At 33.7% G+C, this 17667-nt stretch overlaps 1 protein-coding gene across 1 annotated transcript in view; it reads left to right on the forward strand.

Moving 5' to 3' along the window:
* Window positions 1–465: 465 nt before the first annotated feature.
* Window positions 466–17667, forward strand: part of GABRG1 (gamma-aminobutyric acid type A receptor subunit gamma1) — a 71041-nt gene continuing 53839 nt past the window's right edge. Inside the window, exons 1-2 of the mRNA XM_014857142.3 lie at window positions 466–843; window positions 16046–16194. Coding sequence (XP_014712628.3) covers window positions 740–843; window positions 16046–16194 — 253 coding nt within the window. The 5' untranslated portion in view covers window positions 466–739. The remainder of the gene's footprint in view (window positions 844–16045; window positions 16195–17667) is intronic.

Consider the following 17667-nt stretch of genomic DNA (forward strand, 5'->3'; position numbering starts at 1 on the left):
AGGAGTTGCAAATCCTCTCACTCATAAAGACAGAAGGGGTTGAGGAAACGTTACCGGCGATGCACCTAGCCCGCTCATTCATTCATTCATTCATTCAATTAGTTGTTTATTCAACATCTCCCGAGAGCTCATTTGTGCCAGGCATTGCGCCAGGTGCTGGGTCTGCAGAGAAATGAGACATCGCCCCACACTCAAAATCAACGATAATAAACAAAAATTAGCAGAACCTTCGCGAGCCTGGGGAAAACCAAGTAGACACTGCAAGCTTCCCACGGGTCTCTCTCGGTGGACAGATTCAGAATCTAAACGTGGGAGAGGCAAGAGGTAGTGGTTTCCCAAATAGAGTCAGGCAGGGGGGAAGGCCAGGGGGAAGAGGCAGGCTGCCTGTCCCTGGAAAGGAAGTCTGTCAAGGCTACTCAAACGTTTCTCCGTGGCTGTGAGGGAGAAGAGGTTTGTTTTTCTTTTAGAAAGACGAAGCCCTTTTCCCTACTGGGCACGATTTCTAGTAGGGGAAGCCCCGCCTCTTTGAGCCTTTGATTGGCCCAACTCTTTTTCAGATAATTTATGCCAACATCCTCTAGTTCTGATTGGCTCCCCTGCTCAATTCCGCTGGGAGTCGCATCCTACCTGGTTGCGAGGTGTACTGCCTTCCCGCACTCCCTTCTCGTACTCGCTGGGCTGCAGCTGAGGTGGGAGAAAAAGTCCTGGCTTGGAGACTTGAGCAGAAAAAGCGATCCCAATGGGTTCTTGGAAAGATTTTCATTTCTCTCCTTTTCTTCTGTGGAGTCAAAGCAGAGGGGTGAGGCTGATGTTCTTGTTACTGACCCTGCATTTGGGAAACTGGTGAGTAAATTTAAGGACCTAAAACTATTCTTTCGGATCTATCTCCTTCCCCCTCATTTCTCATTCTTTTAAAAATGATTCTAAGTTAAGTAACTTGCATTTTCCTGGGCACGTGTGCGATATTTTACTAGCATTTTATTTTCTAATTACATCTCTTCATTTTCAGATAGAATGAAATTAACCTATGTTAGTTAGAAGGTTAGTTCAGTTGTTTTTCACCTGAAGCAAAGTCGAAACTAGTAAAGGTTCAGTTACCGGGAGTGGGGTGGGGGAGTAGAAATAATTTTGCTTTTAAATTTAGTGAATGAATGCCATTGATGAACTTTCCAGATGATTCTGCGTTTTAAAAGCAAAGTTATTTTAGAAACTTGTTACACTTCATGGTATGTATGATGCTTTTCTATATACTAATATTGCTTTTTCTGGTATTCTTTTTTTCCTGTTTTTGCTATTCTGGAAAACACCAAAGTTTTACCTCAAGAAAGATTATGATTATAGCTAAAAAAAATCTATCACAGTTGAAATATTTAAGCCAGAAATAACTATGTATATTTTATTGAGCCAGCTTTGGGTGATTTTTATTTTCATTGACTGTCTACAAGTAAATAAAAATTGTATGATGATATGAATATCCTGGCTCTGTGTATGTGTGTGTGTATGTGTGTGTATGTATGTGACAGAGAGAGAGAGACAGACAGAAAGACAGACAGAGATAGAGAGAGAAATTATCAGCCCCAAGCCTCCAACTTAACCAAAGCAAGACTTGAGCTGCTTGGGCTGTAATACTTTTCAATAAAACTTTGAAATCATTCTGGTAGAAAACTAAAATGCTCAGGTACTGCGCCTGGATTTAGGAGTAGTGGATGAAAGAAGTTACAATACTGGTTTAGACGTAGACATTATAAAGGTCTTTGACATACTACTCATATCATGTAACGAAATTTAATATAAATGTACATTTAAAATTATATTATTGTATTATGTGATGCTGCTTAGAACTCAAGTAAAATATAATCACTATGCAGATGGAAACATGCCTGTATAAGTATTTGCATCATTGCTAAAATGAATTATTGTGATGATTAATTTTAGTATATAGCTAGAGTGAATATTTTTGCCATTACCAGCAGATAGAACAACTATATTCTTTCTCCGAAAATAGAGATTGGATTAAAGTATGCTAAGTCATATTAGACTTGCCAGAAAATATTTAACACACAATGCTTTTTTAAGTATTACAGTTTTAGTTTATTTACCCTTTTCCCTTAGAAACTTAAATGTTCTGCATGGGCTCAAATATGCTACTTGATTAATCGTTTCCTATATGCAAGTTGTGTCATGTTCTATTTCTTTGAAATATATTATAAAATTTTATAGAAGATATTTTCATAGAACACGTACCCGTCCTCTCATGCATCTTCATAATGCTACAAATGAATCTGTGTTCTCATAAGGAAAAACAGATTTAGCCTGTGGTTTTCTGAAATAACAACCTGTATGCTCCTTTGTCATTCTAAGTGCAAGTTTCCCTTGCGATGTAGTGGGCAAGCTGCTTGCTAAGGGGCATACTGTCTCTCTAAAGAGATGTTTTGTTTTAAATAACATCTTTTGTTTTTAAGGATGTTTACTTTATGATCATCATAATTGGCTCCAGAATTCTCTTCCAGCTGCTCTGAATTAAAGAATTGTGTGGTGTAGGTGAGAGAGATGGGATCTGGCAGTCTGGAGACATGATTTTATGTGTCAAGGGTCCTTAACCTCTCTGAACACACTTTCTTCATCTAGCAAATGAAGGGTAGTAGTAGATCATTTATGACTTTTTCAAATTTTCGTATTCAATATGTCTAAGATTTGAGCTAAACATAAAGTAATGATTGCTTTACTGGCTTTTTCTTAGTAGTTTTCAAGAGGGAAATTCTAATTGAGAATGCCATGAACTCTTTTTAGCATATGTATGAGTGAGTGAGAGAGAGGTGTTATGAAGTTAAAGTAGATAAATAATTCATTTTATCATAGTACTATAGACCATCTGGATTACTCTGGCCAGTGAGTAAATAAATACTAAAAAAAGCTGTATGTTGCTGTTATAATTAGCTCTTTGGGCCTCAATTATGAGAGAATATGTCTTCAATTTTTAAAGTAGTTACATTGTGGTGAACTTTTCATCCTTTTAAGATTTAGTTGGAAAAAATTGATGCCAGCATGAATAAATAATTCACATTCGTATCTTCTTCTTCCTTTTTTCTTCTTTTGAGAGATCTTTAAAAACTAACCACTGATGGTTCTGTTTATAGGAATTTTGATGTTTTACACTGATTTCAAAAATAAATCTTCCAAGTCATCTATTTTGCGGTTTACCAAATTGGAAGCTATTATTTCTTATATCTAATCAAAAACAAAAGCTTATTTCCTCATTAGTTTCCATCAAGAGCATAAAGGAGAGATACTATACTGATTTTTATATTGCTGAACTATGAAAATCTATCCTATTGTTGTAACTAAAAGCTGTAGTCTTGGTTCCTGTGTTTCCTTCCCCGTGAGGCTCTATGGCATCTTGACAAGTTGGTTAAAATCTCTTAAGCTTGATTTGACTTATTTGTAACGTTGGAAGAAATCTAATTACAGTCAGGTTTTTAAAAATAGGTGAAAAAGTGCTTGGAGATTTTAGCTGTTCTAAAAAGTAATTTACAATAAGCATTGACTAAGAAGTTATATTTTGAGAAACTAAAGGAAAATACCTTGTTTTTATTTTTTAAAACAATCACACAGTTTAGCATTCAGTTGCCCAAATAAAAATATTCGATTATCCTTGCTTTATAAAATATATTATTTTCAAAGAACTTCAGTAATATATTTTGTGGAGGTAATAGTGAATGATTTTTCTTTAGGCATTTAGATTTTTGGTTGGCTTAATTTTCTAATAAAATACTGATGCAAACTTGAGGGCAAATAAGTGAGTAATAATGGTCCAAGATAATTAAATATTCAAAGAAGGACTGAGAGACAAAATTATTTTGGAGCTAAGATGCAAAGCTATATTTGATAAATCCCCTGTGTATAGTCTTTTAGGTATACTCTCCTTCCATTTCATTCCATTATATACTAGGAGACATAATTTTGGCTAAGCAACAAAAGGAAAAGTTTGACTTTTCATCAAAACATTAAATAGACATATAATATTTTATGTTTATATAAAGGTGATTAAAATTTATCTATGAAAACGATAATGAAGGTGGGATCCCAAAGAGAAGAGACAAGGCAAGGTGGAAAACAGAAAAAGATGGCTCTCGAGGTATTATCAAAATATGATAAATGACTGTCATGGGGGTAGGGGGAAGAGTGGGCACAAATTGAATATACAGGCCTCAGGAGAATAATTCACATATACACTAGGTACCAATTGAGAATTCTGAACTTGATCATTAGATGTAAATTCTAGTTTCAGCTCCACTATTTCCCACTAGAGTGATTTCAGGCAAATCTTTGAGGCAGAGAGCCCTCATTTGTAAAGTGTGGAAATGACATCTACCTTTCCAGTTTGTTCCAAGACCAAGAGAGAAAACTTGTGCAAAGTATGTAGCACTTAAAATTTTAACTGAAAAGACATAACAACAGATGTTCTTGGAATCACAGTGATTCTAGTCTTATTTATCCTGGTTAAAGTTGTTTTAACTTCAGTAAAGTCCTTGAATCATTGTACATTATTAAATATCTTTTGGATTTGGGAGATATCATTCATTCTTTTATTCAACAAATATTTATTGAATGCCTTCTGTGTGCTATAGACAGTGCAACAGGCTGAGTTTATAGGGGTGAAAAGACTAAACATGATTATTACCCATATGGAGCTTGTATTCACTGCTAAGACCTAGATTTGTGGTAATCATCAAAGGAAAACATCTTGTAGACAAAACAAGAAAATATACTTTCAGAACTCCAAAGATAAACAGAGGAGTCTAAACTTTTAAGGATAGAGGGTGCTGATGGAACAGATCTTAATCAAGGAAAGAGAATTAGGGAGTCATGAGATTTCTCATCAGCAATACTGGAAAATTATGGAGGAAATGTCACCAAAATTCTAAAGACAAATGTTCTGCCTAGAAGGTTATGCTTAGCCAAATGACCCATCAAGCATGAAGGGAGAATAAAGCCTAGATACTGTTATTATCCCCATTTTACAGATGGGAAAACCAGGGCACAGTGATTTTTAGAAACTCACTGAAGATCATCGCGCTGAATCCAAGATTCAAATCCATGTGTTCTTTGCCCAGAGCCTGCATTCTTAACCACCACACCTCTCAGATTACAAATGCAATATAAATCAAAGCAATTAACATGACTGTGGATGAAGGGGAAAAAGGGAAGGGAGGAGGGAAGAAGGAGGAAAGGAAAGGAAAGGAGAGGAGAGATAACGCAACTGATAGAAAGCACAGTAAATACAAGAATCTATTGTTATGCCTACCACATAATCAGGAATATTATAAGCAGTGCTAGATTACTTATTTTAGGGAAAACTTTAACTGGAGTACTTGATCTAGAAAAAAACACCATAGGATAAAGAGTTAAAAACACGAATTTGGAATTTAGGTAAGTTTTACTGAGGAATCAGATGGCTATTTATTTTTAAGTATGCTATATAAATAAAATCATGATTCAATTTATTAGGTTTAAGTGTAACAGACAAACCATAACCAAATGGTGAAAGCTGCATGAAGGCAGATTTTCTTTCAATAAAAAGCCCTCTAACAATACAATGGATGATTTGTCACTAGACTTCTTCAAGCAGAAGCTTGTTAGAGCCCTTGTACTCTGTAGGACGCCGATGAAATTTATACTTTTTTCTACTCTTAAATATGTCACAATCTAATTCTATCAATACTAAGATAGTTTAACCAACTCAAGCTCCATGTTTCAGGAAATAGTCTTAGCTATTAATTCATTCAGTAAACATGTATTGAGCATCAATAATGCTCATTCATTCAAGAAATAGTTACTCATTGCCTATTATGTGTTAAGCAGAATTCTGGGAACTGGAAATACAGTGGTAAGCAAGACATAATGCCTGCCCTAATAGTGTTTGTGTAGTGTATACAGGACATATGTATATGACAGTGTATGTACTAAATTCACAGGACAAAGAAGGCAGGGTCCCTGCCCCCAGTGAACTTAAACTCTAGAAATTTATATGAGATAGTTTATTAATATAAACAAAGACAGTAAAATGCTATAAATGCTACTTAGAATTCTAGGTGAGCTATGGGGGGGTCACTAAGGAGAGTGACATCAATTGCAACTCTGGGAAAAGATGAAATATTCTCAGCTGTCCTGGGCACAAGTTCAGGTCAATGTTAGTGAAGAGTAGAGAGAGAAATAGCATTATTCTTCTGTGGCCAAAGGTATGGTCTCAAAATTTGGTAGGCCTTATGAAAATGATATTCCTATATCTTCTAGGAAAACCTTTACTCTGGTCATCTGACATATGGCATTAAAATAGCAACATCCTATGAAAGGCTATAGAATTAAGTTTAACGGTGAACTTCTGAACTGTAGGAATCCTTTCCCCCCCAGATACAATGTATTTGGAGATTTAACATTTCTCCTTATTTTTAGGCAAATATATTAAGTAACAAATATATTGAGTAGCACAGTAGTTGGACTGTGCTAAGCACTAGGGATGTAGAAGAAAAGTTAACATGAACCCTGCTCTCCAATCTGTAGCTGGATGGGAAGATCAGACAGTCTGTGATTAGAATATAGTGGGTTTAATAAAAATATTTTAATATTAGTGTGATCAGGATGTGATTTGGTTCTCCAGTTAGCTTTAAGGTTGCTAGAATCAAGGATCCTGGCAACAAGTTAATCTTTGAGTAGCTTCCTAGGACCATCACTTATGATTGCACAATTTGTGAATTACTTAAATACAGAGACATCATTCATCTCTCAGTCATCCTAGATGTATATAATTAGCAGAATAATTTTCCAACACATGTAGTAGAGTGTCTTGAGTAAGGATTACCTTTTCCACAAAATAGCCATACTGATTAGCACAAAGCAGCTATATTGGCTATTTTAAATTTAAGTGTAACTCAGACCTCTGTGTTCTACAAACTAATTTGCTACTCTTGATAGGTGGCTTATGAGTGTGTATTTGTTTCTATCATATCTTTAGTGACAATTCTGTTTGAAAAACCATCAAATTGTCATAACTGGAATTGACAAGAAAGAGTGTTTTGGTGTTTCTGTTCTACTCATTTGTATTCTCTCCCTATTGAAGTGAATGGTCTAAGAGGATCCTTATGTCAACGAAAATATTTTGTCTCTCATTTTATGATCCCAAGACTTAGGAAACAAATGCATATCTTTCTGCATTCAGAGAAACTAATTCCCATTTCTTTCTTCCATTTAATTTTAAGATCTTTTAATATGCTTTACAATGTATTAAGCCTCAACATTATGCCTCCACTTTGCAAAGTTTTTAGCAGCCTTGTAGAATTTATCTGATGCAGAAGAGCATCAAAGGCTTACAAAATGTGAATGTCATGAAGAGTGGTATTCTTTCTAACTCTAATTTATGTTCTGTCAACCACTATGGATATAAATTGGAGCAATGGAGAATTTGGTATTCATTTTAATATACTTTCTACCCAGTACTCATTTTTTTATAGACTGTAATGAAAATTTCTTTCCCTTCCTCCAGAAAATACTCACATGGAAATGGTCCCAAAAGAACATTTATGATCTCTGGATATTCACCATCCCCCTGAAGATTATTTATTGGACTTGTGATTCCTAATTTTCTAAGTTTTAAAGAGCAGATCTGGCCTGCCAAACAAAGCAAATAAGCAAAACAAAAACAAAACTCCAAAAATTGGCAAAAGACAATGTTTTGTTAGTAATTTTTGTTGTTATATTAAGGATCAATCATTAAGCCTCAGAAATTTCATATCTATAATCACGATGTTAAAAAAATCTCTGCTTTATTTTATAATTCTCTGTTTTTATTCTCTTTCTAAAAACATGCTGCTATACCAGTTGATCTTTTATAAATCTATTCTGATATTAATCTGTCCCTTTTGGCATTAACTAATGGAACTGTACATTTTTATATCTAATTTAATCAGATCAAACTATGTTCTAATAGATTTAGGAATTGTGCTGACCCCTTTTTGAAACTAACAATGAAGCAGTCTGTGCCAAAAGTTATGTTTATTGCCATTTATTTCCTATCTTTAATGTAATTTGAAGGGTTCTGTATATTCTGCTTTACCAAGGAAACTACATAAAATTTACAAAGGATGAAGATGTCACATTTTATTTTTTTCTCTTAGATCAATATTCCACACTTCAAATTGTAGAATCATTAATTTATAATCCAATTTCTGTTCTATTCTTGGACATAAAATACTTTAAATTTTAAATTTCTCACCACAAATAGTTTAGACCTTATTTTTCTTTGTTTTCTAAACAAATAATTTGAATAATTTCCAAGTTATATACAGATTTCCCTGCTATCTGAAAGTTTGCTTTTCGCCACTTTACTTTTACAAAAGACCTGCATTAATACCTGTTTCCGCTAACTAGAAGAAATCTGAAGGCAATTTTCACTTTTACGACAAAAGACGAAAAGCAAAATTATCGTTCAGTGCTGGCTTTATAGAGGCAGCTCCCACTCTCGGCGTCGAGAGTGGCGCCCACAAGTCCTTCCCCGGAATCTGTGCCCAGGATCTCAGCATCAAGCTGCCATAGCTTTGAACTGTGTCTGTGGGCATCTGTGCTTCATCTCGATTTATTTTGTTCATCCATTAGCAAGATGCGTCCTAAGGTATCAGAAAAGCCTAAGAGAGCTCGTAAGGGTGTTATGCTTAGTGTAAAACTGGATGTAATTAAGAGTTTTTATCATGATGAACGAAATAAGGGTTTTATATGTTATTGGGTATGATTTGGTAGGTTATTTTTGGGGTCTGGGAATGCTCAAAAATTTTTCCCCTATAAATTGATTGTAATTGCTTCTTCACTTTATGCCATTTCAGCTTAGGAAAGATTTCGTAGGAATTCTCTACGTTTGGATATCAGCGGAAACCTGTATATATATATATGTTGCTGGTGTTGTTGAAATATATGGAGAAAAACAAAACTGTTTTCCCTAACCATAATGTTTTTGATCATATAATCTAAATAAGAAGGTCACTTATTTTATTCCACTCCTCAAAATTTCTTAGCAATTTTGAGTCTATACTTCCAGACTTTTACCTAAGTTTAGACATGAATGAATATACAATTTGTGTGTGTAAGTTTTCTATACAAATGAAATCTGACACTTGTTTGTCGCATAACTAATGTTAAAGATATCTTTCTGGATTAGTGTGCTTAGTTGTATCTCTTGCTTTTTTATTTTTATTTTTTTGGTGAGGAAGATTGGCCCTGAGCTAACATCTGTTGCCAATCCTCCTCTTTTTGCTTGAGGAAGATTGTTGCTGAGCTAACATCTGGACCAGCCTTCCTTTATTTTATGTGATATGCCACAACAGTGAGGCTTGACTAACAGTGCTAGGCCTGCACCTGGGATCTGAACCTGCGAAACCCAGGCTGCCGAAGCCGAGTGCATGAACTTAACCACTATGCCAACGGGCTGGCCCCATTGTAATTGTATCTCCTTTTTAATGATGATGTGGTATCTATGTTATAGAGGAATCATAATTTAAATTATTCCATAAGTCTCTCTTTGATTTTGTTTATCAAACAAAATTGTGTGATTTTGTATTATCACACATTGACTTTGTGTACACATATACACATTATATATAATTTCAATATTATTCATTGAAATATTATATATTATACTTAATTTCAATATTTCATCAATGTTGCCAAATTACCATAAAGCAATTTAGTTTTCTGTTAATGCTTATAAAAATGCCACTTATCCATATTATCACCCCTACTGGATGTAATGAATCTTTTAGTGATTTGCCATTGTGATGGCTAAAATTTGTCACATTTTAAACCTATATGCCTTGCTACCAGTAGATGTTAGCATAATTTTATGTCTTTTTTTAACTTTTTTCCCCTCTTAATCTTTGTGTACCTGTTATGTTGTAAATATTTTTGTGTCAGTCTGCCCTTTGTCCCTAGTCTTTGTCAAGTGTCTTATGTCATTCATAAGTTATTTTTCATTTTTCTATTTATTTGTCAATTTTTTTTCTTTCCTCGTTTGGTTAGGTGTAGGCCTGAAAGACCTCATTACCCCAAAGGTCAAAAAGAATTTGCAATATCTTTTTTAATATTTTTATACTTTATTATATTTTCATCTTTAAGATATCTACAATTTATCATATAAGTAGGAATCTAAGTTATTTTCTTCTAAATTGGTTAGTAAGCATTGCAGTAGAATTTACTGAATAATCCATCCTTTCATTGCTAAACCAGTTAGTCACTTTTATTATATACTAAATTTCTATTCACTCGGGATCTGAATTTACTTGATTTTGTTCTCGCTGATTTCTGTATGTCTTACTACAATATAGTTTTGATTACAGTAACTTTATTTTGTTTTCTTTTTATTCTAGCAGGACAAATTTCATCTAACAATACTTTTTTCAATAATTTCTTGTAAACCTTCATCTTGATTCTTCTACCTAACCATAATGATTCAAAACCTATTACATACGAACTATGGAATTAAAACTTCATTAAATCTATAAACTAATTTTGGAATGATATATCAACAATATTGTTTTACAGCCAAAATATTTACTTTGCTTTTATTTTTTTCTGTCCTTATATCCTTCATTTATTTTTAAATTTCTTTACATAAGACTTATACCTTCCCTGTTATATTTCCTCTCAATCGTCTTATAGGTTGTGCTATCATTTTGAAAGGAATCACTTCTTTTCCTGTTTTTGTTTATGATAGATTAATAGTAGTATCAGAAAACTGCTGTATTTTTTAAATTAATTTTATATTAGGTTAGCTACAATAATTCATTCTCTTATTAAGGCCAATAGGAATAGTTTCTAGTTGTTAATTTTCTTGGTTCACTATAAGTTTACCTGCAAACAGCAAGATGAGCTCTAATATTCTTTTCATTCATTCACTTATTCAGTGGATTTTTTTTATCGGACACCTACCGTGTGCCAAGTATTGGTCTTGGTGCCAACGATATCATGTTGAACGCCTTCAAGGAACTTAGAGAGGGTCATAAATATCTAAACTAGTTAATTAAAATGCAATGTGATCAATTTCCTGGTGGAGTTAAGCACTGAACAGAGTGAAAGCACATAGTAGAGCACAACTACTTAATAATCTATAATCTATTCTTGGCCCTCTCCCTCTTCAAATTTCCAAAGCATTCGTCTCTGTGTGTGTTAAGTGATGGGCCCCATATTCTTTTGTGCTAATGAAATAATCACAAAATTGAGTGGACTGTCATTTCACCTCTCTAAAACTCTGGAAGTGCAAATCTGTAACCCTTTCACTCTTTTACTTATTTTGCTTCCCTACCAACTTTTATGAGCAATAAAAATGATTCAGAGCTACAACGCTAGAAAGGAATTTTTGTCCAAAAGAATTTAGCAGCTAAAATATAGAGGCAAAAAGAAAATAATAAAATTTTTTTTTTAATTTCTCCTTTATTTTGACTTCCTTTGACTTCCAGATCTAAAATGAGTGCTCCTCTTTAAAAGCTAGCTCTTGGAGGCTTTGACATTAGGATATCTTCTACTCAAAAACGTTAGAACAAGTATGTTTCTTTCCTGGAACTTGTCACTTGACTACTACGCTTATAGAAACATACCTGATGTTTGTAAATAAACACTATTTAATTGGTCATGAGCAATAAATCACAAATGAGGCCTGGCTTTGGAGTTCTATCTGCTCTTTCTTCACTGATTAATGGAAGAGTCTTCTCCAGGTGTCAGAATCAGGACATTTGCAGTCACCTTTACACGAACTATATAAAGGATGACTATATAATTTATCATCCAAATTAGGTCATTTTGTAAGTGAAAGAGGGTGCTATTAATAATTATTCTAGGAAACAGGTGTAAACCAGGCCATCCCGAGGAAACTTCAATCAATGTTTGCCCTACGTGTGAAAAATAGTTTATAATAGTTGAGTGACTGGCTCTAGGTCTCGCACAGATACAGTGCTGGTCTGGAGGGCTGGCAGCTGAACTGTCAGTCAGCTATGCTCCCACATCAGGAAAACCACGTGGCAAATTTTCAGGGCTTCTGCTGTCTTTTTCTTGGCAGAATATAAAGCTCTGCTGCCCTCTATAAAAGGCTCTATTTAATTATTTATTTTTTATTAGAAATCTATTTCAGAGCCTTATCTGTCTGGTGTATAGGAAAAAGCAGTTCATTTTTAGGCAGGCATTAATATAAAATTAACAGTTTTTCATGTATTTGTATTACAAAATTATACAGAAAGATTGTAGTATACTATTAATATACAGAAAAGAATTAAGTTTTCTACAGTTCCACTAGTGTATTTTCATTATGCCAACTTCTTATTAAATCTTTAGTCATTTTATACATCAGTTTTGATAAAAGCAAATTGTTATATGTTATTTTTATATAACATTAAATTATGAAAATAATTTCATATTTTTACAGACTCTTCACAATCGTCAATTGAATGTATGCATCCATTACGTCATATGGATACGTCATAATTTATGTAAATATACTCTTATTGTTTAAAACTTGACTACCACAGATAATATTGTGATAAGCATCTTTATATATGATGGTTTTCTGTATCATTTCTTTGATCGTTTTCTCCTTTATTAGAAAATAAGATCATCTAGATCAGGAATATAATTTTGTTTGCTGTTGTATTTTCAGCACTTAGCACATTTGTAGTACGTGGGATTTCCTCTAGAAATGAGTTAAAGCATTGGATTGGAAGTTGAGCACACATGTTAGAAAGTCTTTTCCATCATAGAGAGTGTGTTTGTGATTCCTTGAGTTTATTATTCTAACTTCTCGGAACTAAAGGCGGAGACTAAGGCATCTTACCTGTGCACAATCCAAATGCGCTTCAGATTACTTACCGTAAATGTCACTGTGTTCTTATGAATTAGAAAACTCAAAATCCAACCACCCTGGGTTGTTTAATAAAGATAGAATGAGATGATACTATGAAACTTCAAAGGAAAGAGCAAACGAGTCTTTAAAGTAAATTGATCTATTTTAAATCCTGGCTCTATTATTTAATAATATGTATGCTGGAAATTCTATAAACCGATTTTTTCACCTATAAAATAGGAATATTAATATTTATTTCATAGGATTATTCTGGATTAAATGACATAATATGTGGAAGGAACCTATCACACAGTTCCTGAAACATGGTAGGCACTTAATGGTGCATTATGGGAACTCAGTAGCTGATGAAAACAATGAAAGCATCAACTGTTAAACAATTAGTAAAATTTTATATTCAGGAGTCTAAATGTATTTCCACTAAAGATAAACTTACGCTTGTTCAAATTATTTAAAAGAAGAGCTTGAGCATAAGTCTAGGAATTCTCAGAGTATAATGTAAAAAGATCGTATTTGTTTTCCCCAAATGAATAGTCACTCAACATGTGTAAATGTTACAAAAATCTCCAAGCCTATGAAAGATATTGAGACATCAGTTATGTTATATGAACTATTTTAAAATTATGGGAAGTACTTTTAATCACCAAAATAATATCAATATGAGATTCATGGTAATTAATGAATGTTCTGAAGGTAATTTAGAAAGCTTGGAAGGAAGAGGTAGAAAAATTAACTATAATGAAATTTCCTTTCTATTATTGCTGGAAATGAGGAAGCATAGCTTTGTAATATCCTTGAGGCCGATTTTCATATTCCCTCTGAGCTGGCTGGGAAAAGCGGAATATGAATCACTCTGAGCATGTGCTTTTGGGATTACCAGGATGTTGCTGTGGCAAAAAATAGAAAAACGTTTTTATATTTGCTGGGAACTTCCATTTGACTGCAGTCATATTTCAAAGAAAGATCAACTACTTACATGGGCAGTGGCCTGCCTCTATCCACTAGATGTTTCATTCTATAAAACTGGGATTTAAAGCTAAACGGATGCCCTAAAATTTGGGTTGTTGACCTATCTTGGCAATTCTAATTAGCTACGAAAACTTTCCTGGAGAACACACCAGCAAGGATTCTTAATACTTCAGTATTTTCAATGTTTTAGTTTATGAATGAATGTATGTATGTATATATTTTATTAAGAGAAAATTGTAGGAAATTATTTAAAGGAAATCACACAACTATATCAATGGTATATACTTTTAGAAGTTAAATAGAGCGATACAATTAATATAAATAAGCATTTCATTAAAAATTTGTTAACTAAATGTACCCTAGTAGTTCACATAGGGAGAACGGTGGATATCGTGGTAATAAAATACCCCCCAAATCTCAGTGGCCTACAACGCTAAATATTTCTCATACAGGCTGCATGTCCATTGTAGGTCAACTGTGGCTGTGTCCGTGCTGCCTTCACTCTGAGACTGCGCTAATGGAGCAGCCTCTGTTTGAGTATGGCTGCTTCTGGCAAAAGGACAAGAGAGATATGGTGAACCGTGTGCACTGACGTTAAATCTTCTGCTTGGTAGTGACACATGTCACATATATTCCATTAGCAAAAGCAAATCACAGGGCCACACTTGAATTCAATAGGACAAGGATGTATAATGCTCTCACAGGAAGGAGCATTTTAGGTCACATGACCAACTTAGAAGTCAATGGAGTGAAAAGTACAATTCTCTTGACAGAAAGGAGAAGTGAAGTATTGAGAATAATAATGCACCCTATTATCTGTTGATAATAAGTATCAACAGAATTATTATGAATATGAAATGTAGCAAATACTTTAAAGGTTAAGTTTTAATTTAAAAATGTTAACTTGTACTCATGGATAAAGAGGGTAGATGTTAACCAAACTTATTGTAATAATCTTTTCATTATACATACATATAGCAAATCATTTCGTTGTACTCCTCAAACTTATACAATGTTATATGCCAATTACCCCTTAATAAGACTGGAAGAAAAATTTTTAAAAGAAGGATAAAGAGCATGGGAGCAGCGTTAGGTAAGATATTTAGGTCCAAAGCAAAAGAGATCTGCATGGATAGTGGAGAAAAGATCAACTCAAGATATTAAGATAAACTTGCATATTTGCCGCTGGAGAGAAGCCTATCTCTGAAATATATGTAGATAACTAATAAATGATGGATTTGCCTGATTTTACCAAAGTAAGTGGTAATAAAGGGTCTTTTGAATCTTTTTCCCTGGTAGACTAAGATTACTGAAGTAGGGTATGTTAAGTCTAGGATGATCTTTCTCAAATGAAGAGGGGGTTACTTATGCGTCATAAAGGAAGAGTAATTTGTTCCTGTTGATGAATTGTAGATGAATGTCTATCTTACTGCATTGTCTATCATGACTCAGAAGTAAGTGGATTCCGTGTACTTGTTAAAGACATGGTTGTAGCAAGAAGCATTACTGGGAGAGTCAGGACTTGATTTTCAGTTTTGCTAATAAAAAGATTTGTGCTTTAGTTAGTTCTCAACTGTCTTTAGTTTTCTCATTTACAAAATGAAAGCAGTGGGTTATTTGATCTCTAAAGTCTCACTTCCAGTCCTAATATTTGATAGTCATGCCTCCCTCGAAAAAAAAATATGTGGAGAGTGAGTCACCCACTTATGATTTGATGGTAAGACAACGTTTAACACAATTTTTGGAATAAGATGAATGGGTTCTTCTGACCTCAAAGGAAGAAGCATAGGTGTGTTCAATAATTTGTCCCCTTTTTTGGTCAAACCTTTCTTCACTCATCTTTGTGTAGATTGTGTACTGCACAAATCTAGGGTACCATTCACATTTTCAGTGCATAATCTCTGTGGCCTTTAATGACACTTGTGGAGGTGGCCAAGATTTATTTCATTATTTTAATATTATGTTATATTTCTTATACTGAATTCTTCATTTTTGAGTATTATTATATCAGAACAGTTCATGTGATGAAGGTGTTAATCTTAATGTAACATATTTCTAATGGTTCTTATTTTCTCTCTTACTACTCCCTAAAAAATTATGATAATTATAATAATCTTAAACTACTTTTTTTAAATACACAGTTTGGTTGAACTTTCTATCATCCACATTTTTTTTTGAATTATTTAGCATTGATAAAGCAGATGATGAAGATGATGAGGATTTAACAGTGAACAAAACTTGGGTCTTGGCACCAAAGATTCATGAAGGAGATATAACACAAATTCTCAATTCATTGCTTCGAGGGTATGACAATAAACTTCGCCCAGATATAGGAGGTAAGTTTGAACTATCATTCTGGGATTTTGATGATTATGAAAACCATATCTACTGATGTTATTTTAATCATATATCTCATATTCCTTGAGTGTCTGATGTATGTTAGAAACTGCTGGGTTTGACAATCATTGCTTGGAGTTGTAGCACTATCTTTGAGAGGTTCACAGTCTGATGTGCAAAGAAAGACATATAAACATTTTTGAGGTAATTATTTTACAACTGCTACAACAAAGGGGACAACAGCAAAGTTTCGATAAACTGCCTGAAAAGCTGAGAGATAATTTATGAAAGAAAATATTTGAAAAGCAAGTAGGAGTTCTAATTTTGTGCCAATGCCACACTGTTTTAATTAATGTAAAATTATAAGCCTTGATAGTATATTTAGTGTAGGTAATCCTACTTTGTTCTTTGTTGAGATTGTTATTCTCAGTCTTTTGTATATTTTATAACATAATTAAATTCTAAGTCCCTCTCCATGACTCTTTAACACATGAAAATAGAAATCAGCTTTTAACACATGAAAATAGAAAGCTTTTTATTGGAATTGCATTAAATCTATGGTCAATAAAGGGAAATTGAAATCTTTACTATATTGAATTTTTATCATACCAAATTCATGAGCAAAATATAGTCCTCTCTTTATATATTTATTTCTTTTTCTCCCCAAAGCCCCAGTACATAGTTGTATATTCTAGTTGTAAGTTCTGTGTGAGCCACCGCTGCAACATGGCTACTGACAAATGAGCGGTGTGGTTTCATGTCTGGGAACCCAACCTGTGCCACCGAAGCAGAGCACACAGAACTTTTACTGCTAGACCATCAGAACTGGCTCTATATAGTTATTTTTTAATCAATTTTCCTGTGAAGAAGTGTTGAATATATTTTACTAGATTTAATTCTATGTATTTGGAGTTTTTGATTCAAGTGTAAATAGGTTTTTTAAAAACCTGTTTTCTAATTTTGTATTAGCAGTATACAGGAGTCTTGCTAAATTTGTTTATGAATTTTAATTATTTATTGTTATATTCTTCTAGATTTTCTACAAAGATAGAGAATAATGACTATTACAAATAATGACTACTTTCAAATAGTGTATTTTGCAAATAATGAGTGTTCTACTTCATTAGAAAATTATATATTTGTTATGCCACGTTGCACTGGCTAGGACTAGTGGTATGTTACCCATTCAGTGTTTTCTATCAGGAGGTATGTGATGTTACTATATCTTACTACTGGTGATGTTAAACTTTGATCACTTGCTTAGGTGTGGTTTCTTCCACATTTCTCTACTGTAGAGTTGTTATTTTTCCCTTTTTGGTTAATAAATGTGCTGTGAGGAGATAGTGCCGTGGGGAGAAACTATTGAAACGTTTCTCAGCACACATTTGTCCATTAACCAAGTGTCCAGCAATAAGTCTTCCCTTCAGCAATATTACTGTGCTGTCTGCCAAATGGTGACTCAATAGTGTCAT

This window comes from Equus asinus, chromosome 3 (assembly GCF_041296235.1).
Source record: "Equus asinus isolate D_3611 breed Donkey chromosome 3, EquAss-T2T_v2, whole genome shotgun sequence".
NCBI classification, from domain to species: domain Eukaryota; kingdom Metazoa; phylum Chordata; class Mammalia; order Perissodactyla; family Equidae; genus Equus; species Equus asinus.